This window comes from Lissotriton vulgaris, unplaced genomic scaffold (genome assembly GCF_964263255.1).
Source record: "Lissotriton vulgaris unplaced genomic scaffold, aLisVul1.2 SCAFFOLD_1444, whole genome shotgun sequence".
Lineage (NCBI taxonomy): Eukaryota > Metazoa > Chordata > Amphibia > Caudata > Salamandridae > Lissotriton > Lissotriton vulgaris.
In genome coordinates, this window is record NW_028246333.1 from 586,242 (window position 1) to 611,016 (window position 24,775).

General features: G+C 47.2%; 1 protein-coding gene across 4 annotated transcripts in view; it reads right to left on the reverse strand.

Moving 5' to 3' along the window:
• Positions 1 to 2,986: 2,986 nt before the first annotated feature.
• Positions 2,987 to 24,775, reverse strand: part of LOC147665982 (peptidoglycan recognition protein 1-like) — a 29,208-nt gene continuing 7,419 nt past the window's right edge. For 3 of the 4 annotated variants that reach the window (XM_086949358.1, XM_086949356.1, XM_086949357.1), the window contains 3 exons: positions 21,352 to 21,553; positions 10,525 to 10,643; positions 2,987 to 5,235 (listed from right to left, as the gene is read on the reverse strand). In XM_086949358.1, the coding sequence (XP_086805484.1) occupies positions 5,051 to 5,235; positions 10,525 to 10,643; positions 21,352 to 21,553 (506 nt within the window). In that variant the 3' untranslated portion in view covers positions 2,987 to 5,050. Of the gene's footprint in view, positions 5,236 to 10,520; positions 10,644 to 21,351; positions 21,554 to 24,775 lie in introns of all 4 variants that reach the window. The other variant, XM_086949359.1, reaches the window with a different exon arrangement.

Genomic DNA, 24,775 nt, shown 5'->3' on the forward strand with positions numbered 1-24,775 from the left:
AATTGATACCTAGTCACTTTGAATAAGAATATACTTATGTCTCGTCTAACATTTGGAAGAAATATCTAGTTATATGACAACTGGATACCGACATAACTTGAAGGAAATAAGAACGCCCTGAAGAAGTTCTGTTGTACAGAACGAAACCTTTCGGCTGGCTGTGGTACATAAACTTAAGGAAAATAAAAGCATTTGAATATACACCAAGATTCAGCGCTTCAATAAGGACTCTAAGTGATATGATTTGATTGGACTCATTGTGAAAGTGGTGCTGTGCCAAACTTTGGAATATTCTCCACTACTCTCTACTACTTACTCTCTCCTACTCCACTACTCTCAAATACTCACTGTCTACTACTCATTCTCTACTACTCTACTACTCTCTCTCTACTACTCACTCCCTACTACTCGCTACTCACTACTCCCTACTACTCACTATCTACTACTCTCTACTACTCACTCTCTACTACTCTCTCTACTACTCACTCTTTACTACTCACTACTACTCTCTACTACTCACTCTCTACTTCTCACTCTCTACTACTGTCTACTACTCACTCTCTACTACTCTCTCTCTACTAGTCTCTACTACTCACTCTACTACTCACTACTATTCTCTCTGCTACTCATTCTCTACTACTCTCTACTACTCACTCTCTACTACTCACTCTCTACTACTCACTCTTTACTACTCTCTACTACTCACTTTCTACTGCTCTCTACTACTCACTCTACTACTTACTCTCTACTACTGTCTACTACTCTCTCTCTACTACTCACTCTCTACTACTCTCTACTACTCACTCTACTATTCACTCTACTACTCTCTACTACTCACTCTCTGCTACTCTCTCTACTGCTCTCTACTACTCTCTACTACTCACTCTCTACTCTCTATTACTCACTCTCTACTCTCTACCTCTCTACCTCTCTCTTCTCTCTCTACTAATCTCTACCTCTCTACCGCTACCTCTCTACCTCTCTACCTCTACACCTCTACCTCTCTACCTCTCTCTACACGCACACATATACACATATATGCATATATATATATATGCATATGCATTTATATATATATGTATGTGTATGTATAAAAAAAAACAACAAAACAATTTTTTTTTAAACAGCTACTTTTAAAACTGTCATTCTTTTTCCCCATGGTACACTCCCCGGTACGCTTACCGGTGCGCGTACCGGTGCGCGTACCGGGCGCTCACCCCGCGAAAATCAAAAATTTTTTTTATTTTTTTTTTGCTCCGCGGGGCCCTTTTATGGCCCCCACATCAAACCTAGGGGGTCAAGGGGGGTCTACTCTGCCCCCTTATGGTCATTTCCCTCTTTGTTTTGGCCACCTCTCGTGTCTCGATCCTACCGAGACACAAGATGGCGGCCGCTCCGGACTGTTTAGAATGTTTACAGACATCCCAGAGCCAATCAGCTTTCTGCGCGCAAGTCGCGGTAAGCGCCCGGTGCGCGTACCGGTGCGCGTACCGGAGCGCGGCTATAGATATATATATTTTTTTGAACCTTAATTACTCAAAATCCACTGGAGCACATATCTTGAGACATAGCAAAGGCACATCGGGCTACCAGTCCCTACAATTTTGCCAAGTTTGGTGGAAATCCATTCAGCCGTTCGGGCTAAAAGTGAAATCGACCGCCCTATGGAAATTAACATGGGGAAAACGCGTTTTGGGACCCCCCTTTTATCTCGGCCCCCTGCTTGACGAATCCCCCCCAAACTTTCAGTCCCAAAATACAAGCCTATGACTCCAATGTTCTTTTATCCAAGTGGATACCAAGCCTTGGTCAGTGTAAATGAGGGAGCCTCAGTCCCAGTTAGACATTGGCAAGTTTTTCATCATGGAAGGCAGCGCTCTCACCTAACAAGGTATACATTTACACTGACCAAGGCTTGGTATCCACTTGGATAAAAGAACATTGGAGTCATAGGCTTGTATTTTGGGACTACCTGTACCACAATGCCTGCCGCCATGTGGGCGGGACTTATTACGAAATAAATTAACTGTTCTAACTCAGCCTGCCTGTGTGTCAGTTTGCCAGTGAACAAGAGCACGGAGACTGCTCGAAACGCGTATGGCTATTGGGAGGCTGGCTTTCTGGTGGAGTGCTTGCTGCCTGGGGTGCTTTATGCTGCAACCCTTCTTGTGAGGCATCTTCATGGGGGCAACCTTGTTTTGGAAATATATATATATATATACATAATATAACAGAAAAGCAGGCATTTGAGGTGAGCAAATTTAGAGTGTGGCTGGTGTTGAGGGTGCTCTATACAGGAGCTGCCTTCCACCTAAACTTAGGAACTACCCAGAGTTCTCTCCTTCTTTTTTGCATAATTTATGCGTCACTCTATGCCTGCAAGGGTATTGTTTTGACTTATACTGGGTGCTCCCTTGTGTCTGGCCAAAGCTATACCTCTCTGAAGAGCTCTAATTAGAGCGAAACACTGTGTCAGGGGTTGCTTTTATTCATTTCAGGTTGGTTTGGTTGGTATTTTACCAGTTCAAAGCTGTAATACTGTGTCTGGAGTGATAAATGGCTTTTGTCATTTTACAGCTCGGCAAGGACAGCACTGTACTAGTCTCTGTAGAAATGGCAAAAGACTTTGTCCATTTCTATCTCAGCGTGGATGGCGCTGTGCTAATCCTACGCTTAAAGACTTCGATAGAAAAACAGACATTGAAGGTGAGCAGGTCTAGAGTGTCGCTGGTGTTGAGAGTGCTCTATACAGGAGCTGCCTTCCACCTAAACTTGAGAACTACCCAGAGTTCTCTCCTTCTTTTTTGCATATATATTTATATATATATAAACACAGCACAAAGAAGGGCCACGTGGTAACTTAAGAGGTGACTGAGGCCACAGCTGTCCGCGGTCTTTGATGTTTGTTTGGTGGTGTTAGTAAAGGATTCTACATTTTTCTGCTATCACAGAAGTGTTTTTAAAACATTAAAACAAAGCAATCAAGAAACTTTAAGACACATTTATTGTCCAGAATATATTTTGAAATCAGTAACACAACTTGAGGCAGGAGGTTAAAGGGTGAAGTTATCAGAGTCTTGAAGAGTTCATATTAAAACATTTTGTGACAGAGGTTTGATATCTGAGACCCCGCATAACTGGACATGGTACACAACTAAACAGGCTCATTAGGTTTTTGCTTCCACATCCTTCGCAACTCTAGCACGGGGTAAAAGGGAGGATTGTGTAGAACTTCCACTAAACATGCAATGGACAAACGAGGAATGAGAGAGAAAGAGAAAGACAGAGAGAGAGAGACTGATGTTATGTTATGTTATGTTAAAAAAATTTATACCGCGCACGTACACCGGGACGGTTTCTTGGCGCTCGGGAGAGAAAAAGAGAGAGAGAGAGAGATTGAGGGAGAGACAGAGAAAAAGAGAGGGAGACAGAGAGAGAGAGACAGAGAGAGAGATTGAGGGAGAGAGAGAGAGAGACAGAGAGAGAGAGAGGGAGACAGAGATAGAGAGAGACAGAGAGATTGAGTGTGAGAGAGAGAGAGAGAGAGAGAGAGAGACAGAGAGAATGAGGGAGAGAGAGTGAGAGGGAGAGAGAGAGAGAGAGAGAGAGACAGAGAGGGAGACTGAGGGGGAGAGAGAGAGAGGGGGAGAGAGAGACAGAGCGAGAGAGAGAGACAGAGAGAGAGAGAGAGAGAGAGAGAGAGAGAGAGAGAGAGTCAGAGAGGGAGAGAGAGACAGAGAGAGAGAGAGAGAGAGAGAGAGAGAGACAGAGAGGGAGACTGAGGGAGAGAGAGAGGAGAGAGAGAGAGGGAGACAGAGATTGAGGGAGAGAGATAGAGAGAGAGAGAGAGAGAGAGAGAGACAGAGACAGAGAGGGAGACTGGCGTTATGTTACGTTTCACGTTACGTTACGTTAAAAGTATTTGTCCCGCGCACGTTCACCAACGGTTTCATGGCGCTCAAGGGAGAGAGAGGGAGAGAGAGAGAGACAGAGACAGAGAGAGAGACAGGGAGACAGAGAGAGAGAGAGACAGACAGAGACAGAGAGAGAGACAGGGAGACAGACAGAGAGATGACTGCAGAGCTCAGAGTAACACAAACCAGACAGGCAAAGGGACATAGACAGCAAGAGAAAGAGGGACTGACGGCTGAATCACAGTGATACATCACACAGGCAGTTGCATGTATTCTCATGTTTTGTCCTCATACTTTATCCGTGTGATGAGCTTGTACACTGTTTATATATGTGGTCTCGAGCGGTGTCCTTGTATGTTTTCTCATGCACTATCCTCATACTCTCTCCATGTATGTCTTCTTGTGTCGTGTCCTCTGCCCATGTATATGGTCTTGTGTCATGTCCTCGTCCTCTGCCCATGTATGTGTTCTCGAGCTGTGTCCTTGTATGTGCTGTCAGGCCCTATCATCATACTCTCTCCATGTATGTCTTCTTGTGTCGTGTCCTCTGCCCATGTATATGGTCTTGTGTCGTGTCCTCGTCCTCTGCCCATGTATGTGTTCTAGAGCTGTGTCCTTGTATGTGGTGTCAGGCCCTATCTTCATACTCTCTCCATGTACGTCTTCTCGTGTTGTGTCCTCTGCTCATGTATGTCTTCTTGTGTTGTGTCCTCTGCTCATGTATGTCTTCTTGTGTCGTGACCTCTGCCCATGTATATGGTCTTGTGCCGTGTCCTCGTCCTCTGCCCATGTATGTGTTCTCGAGCTGTGTCCTTGTATGTGGTGTCAGGCCCTACCTTCATACTCTCTCCATGTATGTCTTCTCGTGTTGTGTCCTCTGCTCATGTATGTCTTCTCGTGTTGTGTCTTCTGCTTATGTATGTCTTCTTGTGTTGTGTCCTCTATCCATGTATGTCTTATCATGTCGTGTCCTCTGCTCATGTATGTCTCCTTGCGTCATGTCCTCTGTCCATGTATGTCTTCTCGTGTCGTGTCCTCTGCTCATGTATGTGTTCTTGCGTCATGTCCTCTATCCATATATGTTTTCTCATGTCGTGTCCTCGTGCTCTGCCCTCGTGCCACGTCCTGAGGTGAGCTCAGGCCTTGGCATTGAACTGCGGCCACTTCTGGATGAGGTTGTAGAAGCTGTTCCCAGGGCAGCTGGTGGCAAACACATTACGATGGCCCTTCAGGAAGTAGTTTTTGCGGATGAAGCCCTTGGAGACCCCACACTTGATAAGTTCCTGCACAGCCTTCAGGGCGGCCTGGCTCGGGTTTCTGCCTGAAATAAAACAGATAACCATGTAAGATATATCAGCCTGGTAAGAGCCCACTGCAGCCACCTGTGTACAGCCAGAGGCCCAAGGGGTTAAACCCTACAGATCCAGCTCAACCTTTCATGATTCTGAGACCAGTGAAATAAATACCCTTAAAGACAGGTAATAATAACTGCTAAGAACTGGCTCGAATCTGTCGTACCACGTGTTACGTAAAAAGCACAAGCATCACTACTGGTCTGAAAGCCTCCATTTCCCCGGTATTCAGATCAAATATTGGAAAAAAACATATTGAGAGGCAAAAATATTGAGTTTGAAATATTGTGATGCGCAAATATAAATTGTGCAAAAATATCGCTGTCAAGAATATCGATTTTAAGGTAAGTAATATCAATGCTAAAAAATCAAAGGGCCTGATTATGATGTCGGGCAGTAAGCCTCCGACGAGCTATCGACAGCTTCCTGCCCGACATTGCAGGTTTCAGTCTGACCACCATAAAAGGGTGACGGTGGTTAGAGTAAAACCTGTGGGAGGATTCCGATGCGCTTCCGATGGGCTCAAGGAGCCCTCTGGAGCGTCGGAAGCCACCACAATCCCCTAATGACAGCAAAGCCAGGCTTGGCTCTGCCGTCAGGATTATGATGCCACTTATCTGCAGCCTTTTCATGTTGCCTTTTCCAACATGGAGACTGTTGGAAAGGGTCTTTGGGGGCCCCTATTAAGGCCCCCTAACCCCCTGGCCCTCTGCTATGGGCCTACGGGGCAACTGTGGCACCGCCCTAACTATCCATTTCCCGATGGTAGATTGTGCTGCGGGCCTTTGCCGCCGACCTCAGGCGCTGCCTCAAGGCGGTCGCATCCAAATCCGGCGGTCGGAACCGACGACCTATGGCCGGTCGGTTCCAGTCCGCAATGGAGTCTCATAATTAGGCCTTAAGGGCCGGATTCACAAAACTAATCTGAGACAAAATCCTAAACTTACTAGTTTTGATATTCACAGAAGGCATTTTGTAGTAGTAAACTTAGTTTACTACTACTATATGCCTTCTGTGAATACCAAAAGTAGTAAGTTTAACCAAAAGTAGTAAGTGTACCAAAAGTAATAGGTTTACCAAAAGTAGTAAGTGCATTCAGTGAAATCAAATTAGTTCTGTGAATCGGGCCCTAAGTTGTTAAAAAATCTATGTCGTTAATATTGTTGACAAAAAAATGGCTATTAATAATGTCATTTTAAAATTATTTTTATGTATTTTATTATATATTTTAATTGTTTATATTATGTTAATCGGTCCCAACTGGTCCATTTTATTTGAATATGGGTTGGATGAGGTTGTAGTACATTTTTTTGCATCCTGCATAAGGATCTGAAAGCTCGGGTCAGGATCAATACAAGTGGGGAGGTCTCTAGGACATCAGAGTCAGCAGAGGGGTCAGGCAGGGATGTGTTTTGGCCCTGTGACTCTTTATTTTGTATATTAACAATCTACACAGATCCCTAACAGCGCTTACTAAAGACGCACCTAGAGTTAACAATCATACATCCCCAGCCATGCTTTACGCTGATGACGCAGTATTAATAGGTCGTACACCTAACGCACTGCGCCTTTTGGTGATTTCATGGCTTCTTTAGACCTATGCACTAATTTGAAAAATCAACAAAAAGAAGGGTTCCCTTGAACATAAACTAAATTAACTAGGTAAGACAGTTACAGTCATAACAGGATATACCTGTAAACAATTTCTTCAATTTATTGATAATAAAAAGATTAAAAAGAGTGGACAAAGATGTAACCACTCAACCACAAGTTAAAACAAAACAATTAAAATAAATACACATTCAATGTTGACCAGCAAAATTGAAAACTAAGACAGAGGACAGTAAGACATACAACTCGTGCTATACTGGGTGTATATTCGAACTCAATTATGAACACCTAGGTTGTGTACAACATATTACAGTATATCAACAAAGGTGTTGGAGTCATGAATTATACTACGTGGTGCGTCAAAGCGTTTCGGTGGTTTTCCACTATATTGTCCACCTTTTTCAAGACTATTCTTGGTATCTGTCGTAGTATAGGGGTCAGTGTGATCACCCTTAAACATCCATTTTTACTCCTTGAGTAGTTTTTTTCATATCGGTCTGCGATGTAGATAGAAACCGGCTTTGGAAACCCACGTTAAATGTGCGTCATTCAATCAGGCTATCAGAGAAATATACTCCTGGTCCATCAAGAGATGCAATGTCAGATTTAGGTGGTTTTGTACAATTGAGCCTAATGCAACGATTTTTTTCGGTTTGTTCTTTTATTCTTGTTGTATTAAAAACCAGAGGCGCCAAGGTCGTGTCCTTGCGGTGTGTACTTAAGTTGCACTATTTGGGCGCAAAGGACTGCTTGCTTCTCTGGTGTAATTTCTATTTTGTTAAGAGCCAGAGGCGCTAGGATCGTTTCTTTGCGGTGTATTTAAATTACACTATATAGGCGCAAGAAACTGCTTGCTTGGATGGTATAATGAAGTCCTCGTGGTTAAAGGGCCAGAAGCATTTGCATCTAGTTTGTACGGTACAGAGGGATAATAGTCCTTTGCGCCCAAATAGTGCAACTTAAGTACACACCGCAAGGACACGACCTTGGCGCATCTGGTTTTTAATACAACAATCCGCCCGCCATCCTTCCCTGTATCCCCCCGCCATATTAGTATGACGGGGGGACCACGGCGGAAGAAAACACCGCCCGCCACTTTTCCGTCCCGGTCGCCTTGCGGCCGGGGCGGAAAATGTTTAATATGGTGGCGGTGTCCATTAGACACCGCCAGCCATATTACGATGGCAAGAGTGCAATGCCTTTCTGTGGCGGCAATGCCGCCACGGAAAGGCAGGCGGTCTTCACTCCGGGGGCCCCCTGCGGGTTCCCAGAGTGAAGGTGAGTGGGGGGGTGCACACGGGGGGGGGGGTACCTGCGGTATCCTCCTTCATTTTCATTTCCAAAGCGCACGGTGCCTGGCGCTTTGCAAATGAAAATGCTGTGATGTATTGTCAGCATTGTGGCGGGCGGTGCAGAGAGCACCGCCCGCCACAATGCTGAGAATACAGGATGTGCCCGCCACTGTGGCGGGCACATCCTAATGGCACCCCCGGGACCCCCGTCCTTAAGGCGGGCGGTCCCGTTTTCCGATAGGGTGCCCGCCCGCCATCCTAATGAGGCCCATAGTGTGACATTTTAATTATGTAACATAAAATATTTAATGAACCTTGTAATACACATTATTAACATGTTTTTTAAATATTTATATTTTAATATATCTATTTCTTGTTATATAATGTAGTTGTTAAAATATTTAATTTGATTGAAGTTAACTACTACCTCTCTATTGTTGCACAGACTGGAGTGGGAATAGTACATTTTACCTCTCCACAATCCAATGCTTTCTCTACTGTTGCACTCACTGGAGTGGGAATAGTCATTTTTACCCCTATGCTATCCAACGCTTTCCCTACTGCTGCATTCTCTGGAGTGGGAATAGTAATTTTTACCCCTCCGCTATCCACCACTTTCTCTACTGTTGCACAGACTGGAGTGGGAATAGTAAATAGTACCCCTCCTGAGTCCAATGCTTTCCCTACTGTTTCACTGACTGCAATGGGAGTAGTAATATTTACCTCAACTGAGTCCAATGCTTTCCGTACTGTTGTAGAGATAGGAGTGGGAATAGTGTATGTATTATTCCCACAATTTTATAGTTTTGTTTATATTGTTTATATTCATATTATTATGATGTTTGTGTGTATTTAAAATGATATCATTTTTAATTAGTAATGTTTGTAATATTTAACTCATTTTTATTAACCTCTTAAGCGCTGCTGACGGCCAACGGTCGTCACGAGCGCTACCTCCCCAGTGCTGCGCACGACCATTGGACGTCCATTCAGCACTAGTTCCAATGGACAGCGCAGCACTGGGGAGGGATATTTGCGCCGCAGCTAAGGTGTTAGACTGTAATTTTTTATTTGGTTTACTTTTGTAGATGTAGTTAAATTTGTTTGTTTTAAAAAATATTTCCAGCTTATTTGTTACTGTTTTTAATTTATAGTGTGTGTCCGTGTATATATATATATATATATATATATATATATATATATACATAAACAGATATTTACTTATAATATAATGTTGTATTTTTAAAGTTTACAAGAAATTAGCAAATTATTAATATAAATAAAAATGACTTTTTAAATAATAGTTTTAAATTATATTTATTATATGTTTAAATGAAGATACACATTTAGATATATATGAATATTATTTAATATATATTTAGTGTTCGTTAATTTTAAGTGTATATATATATATATATATATATATATATATATATATATATATATATATATATATATATATATATGTATGTATATATATATATATATATATTTATATATATATGTTAAAAAATGATATTTTTGTCATCAAAATTAGTGTATAACGATATTTAAAAAGTTAAAGACTAAAGTCTGCACTTGAGTTTGAAATCCTGCTTTGTAGTGTCTTGTAAGTATACGGCTTTAGGAAGCTGTCTCCTATATAGTGCATTAAAACGAAGTGCACTGTGTCGAGACTGCAGCGGATCCCCAAGTGGTGCACAGGGGCAAGAGCAGATCATACTAACGCTCTCGTTTGTGGTAGTGCGGACGAGCAGTTAGGCTTATCAGAGCAGGGGCGGATTCTTCATTGGGGCTCTGGGGCTGCGCCCCCTGATATTCCTTCACATTCCTGTACAAATATGAAATCGATCAATTTATATGAAGATACAATCGTAACTCTAAACAAATCGATGTATTTAAGTCTGGTATGTCTGTCCCAGGCTGCCTGTCCTGCCTCGCTCTGTATCAGGAGACAGAAGCCAGGCAATAATCAACGGAGAACCAGCCTCTTTGCGAATGCAAAACCCCTTGGTACATGGGCCCATGGCTCCTTCGGCTGCCTCTGGTGCAGGAGTCAGACCTTCAACAGTGGAGGTGCACCCCAATAGTAATACCTAACAGAGAGGTCCCTCAGTTAGCCTCACACCTCGGATGCATCGCGCCAGGACACTCCCCGGAGTAACCGAGCACTTTATAAATGCCCCTTACATTACATTACCTGTTCTGCCTGGTGGGTGCAGCGCCCTGGTGTATTTCAGGGTGCCTGGGTCGATACATACCGTGCACAGACGATGTCTGCTTTTACGGGTAGTTTGCTGTAACACCCCACCTTAACTTAACCCCTTGACTAGTGAGTGCCAAGGTGCCACTTACTCATGAAGTTCCCCAGGACGCTGATGCCGATGGACCTTGAGTTCATGGAGGGGGCATGAGCCCCAACTTTGTTCCAGCCGCGGCCTTCATACACGTTGCCGTCTTCGCCAACCAGGAAGCTGTAAGTTGAGAAGAAACATTAAAAACCGCGAGGACAGAAAAAAAATGACCCCTGGCTATTGATGCTTATGCAGTACAGTGTGAGGGAGGGTGAGGACAGAACAGTTATATAAAATAAATAGTTTAAGCAACACCTTCTATTAAGGGTGGAAGATTAGTAGCCACAGCAGAGGGGAAGGCACTGCTACCAACAGGCATCAAACTGTTGCTATGAGACACCCCTTTGCCACAGAGTCTCTCGTGAAGCCCACAGCTTCACTAGAAGCCCGACACTCTGCGGCTTCCTGGTGGAAAAGGTGCCGGGGGCTCAGATCTCAGAGATGATTGGAGGGAGAAGTATTCCCAAAAAGAATGTGGGAGTGGTGCAGAAGCCGCAGTGCATGAGCTGCTGCGCAAGAGCCTCTGTGCATGAGCCACTGTACATGAGCCTCTGTGCACAAGTTGCAGTGCATGAGCTGCAGTGCATGAGCCGCTGTACATGAGCCTCTGTGCACAAGTCGCAGTGCATGAGCTGCAGTGCATGAGCCGCTTTACATGAGCCTCTGTGCACAAGTCGCAGTGCATGAGCTGCTGCGCATGAGCTGCAGTGCATGAGCTGCAGTTCATGAGCCGCTGCGCATGAGCTGCAGTGTATGAGCTGCAGTACATGAGCTGCAGTGCATGACCTGCAGTGCATGAGCCACTGCACATGAGCTGCAGTGCACGAGCTTCTGTACATGAGCCACTGTGCACATGCCACCGAGCATGAGCTGCAGTGCATGAGCCGCTGTACATGAGCCACTGTGCATGAGTTGCAGTGCATGAGCTGCTGCACTTGAGCTGCAGTGCATGAGCTGCTGCACATGAGGTTCAGTGCATGAGCCGCTGCGTATGAGCTGCTGCACATGAGCTGCATTGCATGAGCTCCTGTACATGAGCCACTGTGCATGTGCCGCCGCGCATGAGCTGCAGTGCATGAGCTGCTGCGCATGAGCTGCAGTGCATGAGCTGCTGCGTATGAGCTGCAGTGCATGAGGCGCTGCGCATGAGCTGCAGTGCATGAGCCGCTGTACATGAGCCACTGTGCATGAGTCGCAGGGCATGAGCTGCTGCGCATGAGCTGCAGTGCATGAGCTGCTGCGCATGAGCTGCATGGCATGAGCCGCTGCGTATGAGCTGCAGTGCATGAGCCGCTGTTCATGAGCTGCAGTGCATGAGCCGCTGCGCATGAGCTGCAGTGCATGAGCCGCTACGCATGAGCTGCAGTGCATGAGCCACTGTACATGAGCCACTGTGCACAAGTCGCAGTGAATGAGCTGCTGCGCATTAGCTGCAGTGCATGAGCCGCTGCACATGGCTCAGTGCATAAGCCGCTGAGCATGAGCTGCAGTGCATGAGCCGCTGTGCATGAGCTGCAGTGCATGAGCCGCTGCGCATGAGCTGCAGTGAATGAGCCGCTGCGCATGAGCTGCAGTGCATGAGCCGCTGCACAGGAGCTGCAGTGCATGAGCTTCTGTACATGAGCCACTGTGCATGAGTCACAGTGAATGAGCTGCTGCTCATGAGCTGCAGTGCATGAGCCGCTGAGCATGAGCTGCAGTGCATCAGCTGCTGCGCATCAGCTGCAGTGCATGAGCTCTTGCGCATGAGCTGCAGTGCATGAGCCGCTGCGCATGAGCTGCAGTGCATTAACCGCTGCGCATGAGCTGCAGTGCATGAGCTTCTGTACATGAGCTGCAGTGCATGAGCTGCTGCACATCAGCTGCAGTGCATGAGCTCTTGCGCATGAGCTGCAGTGCATGAGCCGCTGAGCATGATCTGCTGTACATGAGCCACTGTGCACGAGCCGCTGTGCATGAGCTGCTGCGCATGAGCTGCAGTGCATAAGCTGCTGCGCATGACTCAGTGCATAAGCCGCTGAGCATGAGCTGCAGTGCATGAGTCGCTGCGCATGAGCTGCAATGCATGAGCCTCTGCGCATGAGCTGCAGTGCATGAGCCGCTGCACATGACTGAGTGGATGAGTCGCTGCGCATGATCTGCAGTGAATGAGCCGCTGCGCATGAGCTGCAGTGAATGAGCTGCTGCACATGACTGAGTGGATGAGCCGCTGCGCATGATCTGCAGTAAATGAGCCGCTGCGCATGAGCTGCAGTGCATGAGCTTCTGTACATGAGCCACTGAGCACTAGCCGCTGCACATGAGGCACAGTGCATGAGCCACAGTGCACGATCCGCTGCGCATGAGCTGCTGTGCACCCTCAGTAGGGAAAGAAATGAGAGCCCATCTTGCATCTCCAGTTGAGGTTAGTTGTGTGGAGAGGGGGCAGGGGCTGTGTTAAAGTCCAGTCGGTTTCACATCAGTTCACCAGGGGCTGTGGAACGCAATAGACGTTGGTCAATCCCTTTGACAATTACTGCAGCTCTCCCTGGAACCACAGACTCCAGATGTTACTGCAGCTGCAGCTCCCTGAAGGATTTCCTTGTAACTCCGCCTCCCAGGGCACAGTGAGTTTTAACAGCCAGCCGCTGCTCTTGGAGGGTGCTGTGAACCTGCAGTCCAGTTCACATGTATCACACACACTAGATATGATGTCCAATCACTTCATCTTCTTTACGAAAAATCTATTACATTATTTGTTTTAGGAAAAATATTATGTTTTTCAAGTTAAGTTAATATGCTTATTACATCTAGGTTTCTGCCAAATAAACCATTCTGAGCAAATATTTAATTATTCTCATCGTTTTAATCAATACTGTCCCAGATTCTTTCCAAGGGATACAACTTTGAATGTTAACTTAATAGCAAAACTTCAGTGCCTGATCTAACAGGCCTCTGGCATTATTTCTTCACGAGACAAAGCTTTCCCTCTAGTCCATCAGGCAGAAGCTGTCAGTAGGGTTCGTACTGCGCTCTTGAATAGCCGAAGCTCCCTCTAGTCTACCAGGCAGAAGCTGTCAGTAGGGTTCGTACTGCGCTCTTGGCTATCCGAAGCTCCCTCTAGTCCATCAGACAGAGGCTGTCAGTAGGGTTCGTACTGCACTCTTGGCTATCCGAAGCTCCCTCTAGTCCATCAGGTATAAGCTTTCAGTAGGGTTCGTACGGCGCTCTTGGCTATCCGAAGCTCCCTCTCGTCCATCAGGCAGAGGCTGTCAGTAGGTTTCTTAGTGCGTTCTTGAATAGCCGAAGCTCCCTCTAGTCCATCAGGTAGAAGCTGTCAGTAGGGTTCGTACTGCGCTCTTGAATAGCCGAAGCTCCCTCTAGTCCATCAGACAGAGGCTGTCAGTAGGGTTCGTACTGCGCTCTTGGATAGCCGAAGCTCCCTCTAGTCCATCAGGTAGAAGCTGTCAGTAGGGTTCGTACTGCGTTCTTGAATAGCCAAAGCTCCCTCTCGTCCATCAGGTAGAAGCTGTCAGTAGGGTTCGAACTGCGCTCTTGAATAGCCGAAGCTCCCTCTAGTCCATCAGGCAGAAGCTGTCAGTAGGGCTCGTACTGCGCTCTTGAATAGCCGAAGCTCCCTCTACTCCATCAGGTAGAAGCTGTCAGTAGGGTTCGTATTGCACTCTTGGCTATCCGAAGCTCCCTCTGGTCCATCAGGTAGAAGCTGTCAGTAGGGTTCGTACTGCGCTCTTGAATAGCCAAGGCTCCCTCTAGTCCATCAGGTAGAAGCTGTCAGTAGGGTTCATATTGCGCTCTTGAATAGCCAAAGCTCCCTCTCGTCCATCAGGCAGAGGCAGTCAGTAGGGTTCATACTGCGCTCTTGAATAGCCGAAGCTCCTTCTAGTCCATCAGGTAGAAGCTGTCAGTAGGGTTCGTACTGCGCTCTTGAATAGCCGAAGCTCCCTCTAGCCCATCAGGCAGAGGCTGTCAGTAGGGTTCATACTGCGCTCTTGAATAGCCGAAACTCCCTATAGTCCATCAGGCAGAGGCAGTCAGTAGGGTTCGTCTTGCGCTCATGGATAGCCGAAGCTCCCTCTAGTCCATCAGGCAGAGGCTGTCAGTAGGGTTCGTACTGCGCTCTTGAATAGCCGAAGCTCCCTCTAGTCCATCAGGCAGAGGCTGTCAGTAGGGTTCGTCCTGCGCTCTTGGATAGCCGAAGCTCCCTCTAGTCCATCAGGCAGAGGCTGTCAGTAGGGTTCGTCCTGCGCTCTTGGATAGCAGAAGCTCCCTCTAGTCCATCAGGCAGAGGCTGTCAGTAGGGTTCGTACTGCGCTCTTGAATAGCCGAAGCTCCCTCTAGTCCATCAGACAGAGGCTGTCAGTAGGGTTCGTACTGCGTTCTTGAATAGCCGAAGCTCCCTCTAGTCCATCAGACAGAGGCTGTCAGTAGGGTTCTTCCTGCGCTCTTGGATAGCCGAAGCTCCCTCTAGTCCATCAGGCAGAAGCTGTCAGTAGGGTTCGTACTGCGCTCTTGAATAGCCGAAGCTCCCTCTAGTACATCAGACAGAGGCTGTCAGTAGGGTTCATACTGCGCTCTTGAATAGCCGAAGCTCCCTCTAATCCATCAGGCAGAAACTGTCAGTAGGGTTCGCACTGCACTCTTGAATAGCCGAAGCTCCCTCTAGTCCATCAGACAGAGGCTGTTAGTAGGGTTCGTACTGCGCTCTTGAATAGCGAAGCTCCCTATATTCCATCAGGTAGAAGCTGTCAGTAGGGTTCGTACTGCACTCTTGGCTATCCGAAGCTCCCTCTGGTCCATCAGGTAGAAGCTGTCAGTAGGGTTCGTACTGCTTTCTTGAATAGCCAAAGCTCCCTCTCGTCCATCAGGCAGAGGCTGTCAGTAGGATTCGTACTGCGCTCTTGAATAGCCAAAGCTCCCTCTCATCCATCAGGCAGAAGCTGTCAGTAGGGTTCGTACTGCGCTCTTGAATAGCCAAAGCTCCCTCTAGTCCATCAGGTAGAAGCTGTCAGTATGGTTGGTACTGCGCTCTTGAATAGCCAAAGCTCGCTTTCGTCCATCAGGTAGAAGCTGTCAGTAGGGTTCGTACTGCGCTCTTGAATATCCAAAGCTCCCTCTAGTCCATCAGGCAGAAGCTGTCAGTAGGGCTCGTACTGCGCTCTTGGCTATCAAGCTCCCTCTCGTCCATCAGGCAGAGGCTGTCAGTAGGGTTCGTACTGCGCTCTTGAATAGCCAAAGCTCCCTCTAGTCCATCAGGTAGAAGCTGTCAGTAGGGTTCGTACTGCGCTCTTGAATAGCCAAAGCTCCCTCTCGTCCATCAGGTGGAAGCTGTCAGTAGGGTTTGTACTGCGCCCTTGAATAGCCGAAGCTCCCTCTCGTCCATCAGGCAGAAGCTGTCAGTAGGGCTCGTACTGCGCTCTTGGCTATCAAGCTCCCTCTCGTCTATCAGGCAGAGGCTTTCAGTAGGGTTCGTACTGCGCTCTTGAATAGCCAAAGCTCCCTCTAGTCCATCAGGTAGAAGCTGTCAGTAGGGTTCGTACTGCGCTCTTGAATAGCCAAAGCTCCCTCTCGTCCATCAGGTGGAAGCTGTCAGTAGGGTTCGTACTGCGCTATTGAATAGCCGAAGCTCTCTCTCGTCCATCAGGTAGAAGCTGTCAGTAGGGTTCATATTGCGCTCTTGAATAGCCAAAGCTCCCTCTCGTCCATCAGGCAGAGGCAGTCAGTAGGGTTCATACTGCGCTCTTGAATAGCCGAAGCTCCTTCTAGTCCATCAGGTAGAAGCTGTCAGTAGGGTTCGTACTGCGCTCTTGAATAGCCGAAGCTCCCTCTAGCCCATCAGGCAGAGGCTGTCAGTAGGGTTCATACTGCGCTCTTGAATAGCCGAAACTCCCTATAGTCCATCAGGCAGAGGCTGTCAGTAGGGTTCGTCCTGCGCTCATGGATAGCCGAAGCTCCCTCTAGTCCATCAGGCAGAGGCTGTCAGTAGGGTTCGTACTGCGCTCTTGAATAGCCGAAGCTCCCTCTAGTCCATCAGGCAGAGGCTGTCAGTAGGGTTCGTCCTGCGCTCTTGGATAGCAGAAGCTCCCTCTAGTCCATCAGGCAGAGGCTGTCAGTAGGGTTCGTACTGCGCTCTTGAATAGCCGAAGCTCCCTCTAGTCCATCAGACAGAGGCTGTCAGTAGGGTTCGTACTGCGTTCTTGAATAGCCGAAGCTCCCTCTAGTCCATCAGACAGAGGCTGTCAGTAGGGTTCTTCCTGCGCTCTTGGATAGCCGAAGCTCCCTCTAGTCCATCAGGCAGAAGCTGTCAGTAGGGTTCGTACTGCGCTCTTGAATAGCCGAAGCTCCCTCTAGTACATCAGACAGAGGCTGTCAGTAGGGTTCATACTGCGCTCTTGAATAGCCGAAGCTCCCTCTAATCCATCAGGCAGAAACTGTCAGTAGGGTTCGCACTGCACTCTTGAATAGCCGAAGCTCCCTCTAGTCCATCAGACAGAGGCTGTTAGTAGGGTTCGTACTGCGCTCTTGAATAGCGAAGCTCCCTATATTCCATCAGGTAGAAGCTGTCAGTAGGGTTCGTACTGCACTCTTGGCTATCCGAAGCTCCCTCTGGTCCATCAGGTAGAAGCTGTCAGTAGGGTTCGTACTGCTTTCTTGAATAGCCAAAGCTCCCTCTCGTCCATCAGGCAGAGGCTGTCAGTAGGATTCGTACTGCGCTCTTGAATAGCCAAAGCTCCCTCTCATCCATCAGGCAGAAGCTGTCAGTAGGGTTCGTACTGCGCTCTTGAATAGCCAAAGCTCCCTCTAGTCCATCAGGTAGAAGCTGTCAGTATGGTTGGTACTGCGCTCTTGAATAGCCAAAGCTCGCTTTCGTCCATCAGGTAGAAGCTGTCAGTAGGGTTCGTACTGCGCCCTTGAATAGCCGAAGCTCCCTCTCGTCCATCAGGCAGAAGCTGTCAGTAGGGCTCGTACTGCGCTCTTGGCTATCAAGCTCCCTCTCGTCTATCAGGCAGAGGCTTTCAGTAGGGTTCGTACTGCGCTCTTGAATAGCCAAAGCTCCCTCTAGTCCATCAGGTAGAAGCTGTCAGTAGGGTTCGTACTGCGCTCTTGAATAGCCAAAGCTCCCTCTCGTCCATCAGGTGGAAGCTGTCAGTAGGGTTCGTACTGCGCTATTGAATAGCCGAAGCTCTCTCTCGTCCATCAGGCAGAAGCTGTCAGTAGGGCTCGTACTGCGCTCTTGAATAGCCGAAGCTCCCTCTACTCCATCAGGTGGAAGCTGGCAGTAGGGTTCGTACTGCGCTCTTAAATAGCCAAAGCTCCCTCTCGTCCATCAGGTGGAAGCTGTCAGTAGGGTTCGTACTGCGCTATTGAATAGCCGAAGCTCTCTCTCGTCCATCAGGTAGAAGCTGTCAGTAGGGCTCGTACTGCGCTCTTGGCTATCAAGCTCCCTCTCGTCCATCAGGCAGAGGCTGTCAGTAGGGTTCGTACTGCGCTCTTGAATAGCCAAAGCTCCCTCTAGTCCATCAGGTAGAAGCTGTCAGTAGGGTTCGTACTGCGCTCTTGAATAGCCAAAGCTCCCTCTCGTCCATCAGGTGGAAGCTGTCAGTAGGGTTCGTACTGCGCTATTGAATAGCCGAAGCTCTCTCTCGTCCATCAGGCAGAAGCTGTCAGTAGGGCTCGTACTGCGCTCTTGAATAGCCGAAGCTCCCTCTACTCCATCAGGTGGAAGCTGTCAGTAGGGTTCGTACTGCGCTCTTAAATAGCCAAAGCTCCCTCTCGTCCATCAGGTGGAAGCTGTCAGTAGGGTTCGTACTGCGCTATTGAATAGCCGAAGCTCTCTCTCGTCCATCAGGTAGAAGCTGTCAGTAGGGCTCGTACTGCGCTCTTGGCTATCAAGCTCCCTCTAGCCCCTCAGGCAGAGGCTGCCAGTAGGGATCGTACTGCTCTGTTGAATAGCCGAAGTATGGTTGAACAGGCAGACGCTGTCATTGTGCTGCTTACTCAGTTTTCGTTATGCGATGAAGCATACAAGGCTGTAATTCTGATCTCAACATGCTGGCACCGGCTGCCATGTGCAGCAACCTCCTTCTTCTCCCTGGGACAGAGTGTGATTGGCCACTATTGCAGGCCTCATCATGGTGTATTATGGGCCCTCCTTGTTCTAGTTTGGGTGTTTGTACATTTGGTTCCGGGAGAAGAGTTGGGTCGTAGGACTCCGGAATCTTGGATGGCTCCACTTTCCAGACAGGGTCCAGATATCAGGCTTGTGGGCCTTCAAGCACCGTAGGCACCACCTGCAGGGGATAAAGGCATGACAGGGGAAGTGGCACATGGGGATTCATGGGTTTTCATGCACAGGTTGGCACCACCCGGAGAGGCTAAAGACGGGAGAGAGGATGTGTGTGCCACACAGGAGGGCTATGAGTTTTTAAGCATGGTTGGCACCATCCGCAGGGGCTAAAGACAGCACAGGGGATGTGCGTGGCACACTGCAGCTGATAGGTTTTCAAGCATGGTTGGCACCACCTGCAGGGGTTAAAGGCAGGACAGAGGATGTGTGTGCCGCGCAGGAGGGTCATGGGTTTTTATGCCCAGGTTGGTACCACTGTGAGAGGTCAGCAGCTTTGGCGTGTGGCTCGATGCCCTCATGCACTGTCCTATGCTGCCACTGATGCACACTTACATTGGACAGAGCCTATCAGAGATAGAGGCCGTGAGTGACCGGCTTCCTTGACAGTGTCTTCTCTTATTTTTCTCACTGAGTGTCACTTAAGGATGCCAGCAGCTTGGGCTGGGCATCAGACACTGACCTGCGGTCTTGGCAGTCTCTGATTATCTACCTCTTGTGTATTCCTCACCCTAATCCTTTTTTGTTTTTGTCTCAGCCACAGAATTTACCCACACAGGTTCAAAATATACTTATGTCCAAGGTAATATGGTCACCACACAAACAAAGTGACACTTGCCCGGAGTAGGTGGGGCGACCACAAGAGTGTTTTCATTTTTTTTGTTTTCTGTCTACTAGAGATTCACCCTGACTCATGTTATTTGTTGTTATTTTGTTGTTTATTTATTGTGTTTGAGTGTATTTTACAATGTGCATTAAGAAAGGCCATCTCTAGCCAGTCGCAGCCCTGCAGGTAAGAGTTGTGGGGCCTGGTGGGGGGGATTGCGACGGACGATGATGCCCCACCGCGCTTACCTGCACGGGCCGAGGCTGGCTTTAGCGGCCGCCGTTGCATTAAGGTTTTGGCCAAGATCACTTGGGATCATTTATTCTTCCATTTTGGACATGTTATCTATCTCCTCTGCTGAGGATTAGGAGGCAGCCGTTGCCCTCGTCCCGCCTGAGACTAAAGCTTCTCCTCTGTTAGGACTGGGACGAGGAAGACTATGACTCGGAGTGATGAAGATTACCAGTAAGTATCTGAGTCGGAGCAGGGTCTTCACAGAAACACACTGGAGGTCTATACAGCGCAGAAGTGAGGTGGATTCTCTGCTTGCGAGGCAGTTTACCAATTCCTCTCTTCAGGCTGCAGCAGAACAAAGGGGCATATTAGCAAGAACCTTGTTAAAATAATCGCCGTTTTAGCGCCAGGAAACGGCCGCTAAAACGGCGAGGATGGGCTTGCTTATATGCGTTATAGAATTCCAATAGAAGCCCAGGTTAGATCTCTTGCTTATCTAACCTGGGCTTCTATTGGAATTCTATAACGCATATTAGCAGGCCCATTATCGCCGTTTTAGCGGCCGTTTCCTGCTGTTAAAATGGACGATAATGTTAACGAGGTCCTTGCTAATATGCCCCAAAGTATTTTTCTCTGTTCTGGGTTATGCTTGCTGACCCTCCATGGGAGATGCCGAAGGTTCTGCTTCTGGGCTCAGCCTTCCTCTGTACTAGTGAAATTAAATCAAAGGGACTTATAAAATACGCGGTTACTCCAAGAGTGTCCCAGCGATACAGGGTATGTAACCACTACTCTTGCTGTAAGGGGATATAATCTAAAATTCTGTAGTATCTTACACCTCTGTCCATACTCCCTAAAAATGTAGTAATGAAGCCGGACACGTTGAGGTATTCCAGGTTGGTTTATTGAAGATAAGTAGTTGAGTCCAGAAGTAATAAAGTTCAAGCCCCACCAGGAGCAGCCAGCAGGCAGCTCAGCCCATCTCAACTGAGCCTTTCTTTAGAGACACCCAATAACCCACAGAGCATCATCACACTGTACCATTCTAGAGGCATCGCATGTGATGAATGGGGAGAAGGACAAGTATGGACAGAGGTGTAAGATACTCCAAAGGCATTGTTAAAAAGCCAGGTTTTCAGGCTACACTCTAAAGAGCTTGCATCCTTAGTGGCACGGAAGTACAGGGAAGAGCATTCCAGCTAGCGGCCTCTAGCACAACGAAGGAGGTACCTCGCCATTTCTTTCGCATCGTCTTAGGCCCTAGTGTCAGCAGTGCATCAGCAGACCGTGAAGTTCTGGATGGATGATAGTAAGGATGGCTTGTTGCTCGGGCTAAAGTTAGGACCAATGTGGTGTTTTCTTCCAAGGGGATGGCACCAGAAGCTCTTCTTTCAGGCCTTCATCTTTGAACTTGGAGCCAAGCCTGTTGTCTTTGAGTAATTCCAAGAGAGGGCAGTATTGGCTCTGACTGACCGCACAGGCGTTTTGTATTGTTAATATGTATTCAATAGCACTCAACCTATTAATGGACCCGCTGCTACGAAACCATAAACCAAAGTGAAAAAGAACATACCAAAGGGCGTGCTGGTCGACCTGACAGGGTTGTCCTGTGCAGCCCACCCATGACACCTTCCATGACGTCTCACCTGTAGCCGATGTCACACCATTTGTTATTGTTGATGTGCAAGTTCTGCACCGCCTTCACCTGTGCCACACACTTGGCTTTGCTGTTGCAAGCAGCTCCGGCCGTGTGATGAATGACAACATATGGGACAGGGGTCTTCATGGCTGTGAGGCAGTTACCCTTGCGGGCTCCCCACCCTGAGCGCGAGATGATGTTGGGGCACCCTGTTCAAGAGAGAGAGAGGAAGAGGTTGCATCACATGTCAAGTGTGCTTCATCCTCATACTTAATAGGCAGATTTTACAGTTTTTGGGCACAAAACAGACTTCGAACAGGACCATTTTATCTGTTTCTACAAACAATAAACTCTTTACCCTACGTAGAGTCACAGATTAGAAAATACATCTCCCATGAGGTGGTTTGGAGGAATATTCCCATTGACTGTTTCTTTGAGTTGTGGAATCTCCCGGCAAAGAGCTAACTTTGAGTATAGGGAAACATTTATAGAGACTTAACACTTCTTTGCAAAGAAGCTGGATTCTCTCTAACAGAGACTTTATAAAGACTTCAGAAGATATATAAACCGGGAAACAATGCACTTTGTTTGGTCAGTGAAGTCAAGGAGGTGGAATCGCCAGGAGTGGAGAGCGTTCACTCCCATCGGACTGCCGTATTAGCCACAGTGCTCCTGCCAATACAAATAGAGCCATCGCGCTCCACTCCTGGTGATTCCATACAATCCTGATGGAAGCCCCGGAATTGTTTTGAAAGAATGCCAATAGCCCCGCGGTTTCTCATCAGTAACCCAGAAAGAGGCAACCAGCGAGACATTAATGCGATAATAGGCATTGTGTTAATAATTGTTGAACAAAACAATAATGCTGATAATTCTTGTCCTGATGATGATGTCATAATTTAAAAAGGCATCGAAACGTCGTCGACAAAAAACCCCATATGCAATATGATGAATGCTATATTGTTTGATGCAATGGTATGGTTATGTTTAAGAGATTGAGTCTGTAGCACTGAACAATAGTATACAGACAGATTTTCGCTTTGCCTTTTTGGCCGTTTCTTTGTTGTTTTGTCTTAAATGTTGTGGGTCACGGCTGTGCCCACTTGTTATCTTGGTCTTAAAACTCTCTCTATGAACTTGATCATTTAAAACAAAATTCTTGTCCGGCTGGACAAAGAAACATACTACTTATTAGGTGTATGATTATTATTTTTTGCTATCCTGTCCACATATAGGGGCCATTGTCTTTTGTAAATTGATACTGCCCAAGGTCCCTATGATATACCTTTTGGGTTCCCTTGTTCTTGTGAAAATGTAACTTTGCCACAGCGCCAAAAGGCGCCGAGGTCCCTTGAGTGAGCTGTCCATCATAGTTGGGAAAGGGCGGGAAAAACATTTGATATTGCTAGTGTGTGGTGCGGGGCTTCTATGCGTGTGCACATGCCTCTTGTGTAAAGGGTCAGAGAGCGAACAGGGCAGCAGGTGAGTAGAAAGCAGCCTCCTGGCCACAGGAACTACAAGGGGATCGCGCTCGAGAAACTCAGGGATGCAAAGACCCCCCTCGAGTATTACAGCTAATTTCCGACTGCAGGGATGGGGGTTAAAGCACACTTGCCCAGCCTCGACCGTGCTCACTAATGTTTTGGGCTGATTAAAACGTTACTGAATTTGAGCTTCAACTCGGGCACCTGCTTTATTTATCTGTAAGGGCTTCCTGTTGAGGTTTAATTTTTGTGACAGGAGCCTTGTGCCATACTTGTAACTATTCTCTGACCCTGCTTCGAGGGTCAGAGCAGGGTCAGAGAATAGTTGCAAGTAGGAAACGAGGTGCCGCTCAGGAAGGACTTACAGCGTTACAGCAGGTGCCCAAGTTGAAGTTAATTTCTTTGTAACCATTTTGTAAATGATTACAAAGAAATTAGCTTCAACTTGGGCACCTGCTGTAACCCTGTAAGTGCTTCCTGGAAACAATTTCCGCGAGCGGAACGAATTTTCGGCCCATAGTTAATTAATTGAAAAAACCAAAGTTTATAGTGACAGTATACCTAGGAAATAGAGTTAAAAACACATTAGAAATTCACTAAAAAACAAAGGTTACAGGGACGTTATTGTTATGTAAAGAATTTACACACTCAGCAGTTATGATTAACTATAACTCACGCCCACACCTTGCACTGCTAATTACCCTACATATTATATCACTCATGAGACCTTCTGTGACATCATTGATAGTATCACTGCAACATTTGAATTGAAATTATTGATGAGGAAACTGCATGGTGGGGGCGCTAGATGTAGCTACCTGAGGGCATGATTTATTGTTACTTGAGATAACTATAAATATAACTGCTGGAATTCTTTGGTTATGTGTGTGCAAAATCTGAACCTAACTATGACGTCCCTGTAACCTTTTTTTTACTTCACTGAAGATATATATATATATATATATACACACACACATATTTACATATGCATTATGCATATGTACATATGTATATTACCTACTTTTGGTCACGGGTAGGTGGTTATAGTTAGGACCATGGGACAGATTTACAAGCGCCTTGCGCTTCTTTTACGCCACCGTTGCATCACTTTTGTGAAGCAGCAGTGGCCCAAAAGATGCACCATGGTGCGGGGTATTTACAACGTGACGCATCTGGGAGATGCGTCACGTTGTAAAGCCCTATGCCAGAAGGAGGCGTTCCTGCGCAGGGGGCGGGGTTCCGGCGCAGGAGGGGGCGTTCCGGCGCAGGAACGCCTCCTAAAAGGGCTGAGTGAAATCTACAAGATTTCACTCAGTCACTTTGGGGCCAATGCTGCTTGAAGCAGGCGTAAGTATTGACGCAGCATTGTAAGAATCGGGCCCCCCAGAGCATTGCTGGAGCTGTGTGGCGCTTGCGACGCAACTCCAGCAATGCACCGCCTTTACGGCACAGATGCGTGACGCATCTGTGCCGTTTTTGCCCCATGGTGCGCCGCATTGTAAATGCGGCGCATCCATGGTGGCAGAGGAATGGCGCACAATAAGTGGCGCATCCCTGCTGATATGCAGGGATGCGCCACTTATTGTAAATCTGCCCCCAAGTTTCTATAGGAAAATCATTATTTGTTTTGTAATAACTTTGGTGCAGTTTGACGAATCTTCACAACATTTTCAAAGTAGTTTGCCATTCACTTCAGCTGCTGCCTGGAATGTTTTGGGGTGATTCATCAAGCTTGGGCCATAAAAAAGAGGGCAGTCCCAAAATGTGTTTTCCCCATGCAATTTATTATAGGGATTTTGAGCACTTTTACAGCCCGAACCCCGGAATTACACAACATTTGGCAGAGAACCTGCTCTTGGTGTAGAAGAGCTTTTTTGTAATTTGGCACACATCCGTCTAGTAGTTTTTGAGTTATTGAAGGAAAAATAAATCTGTATATCTAGGGAC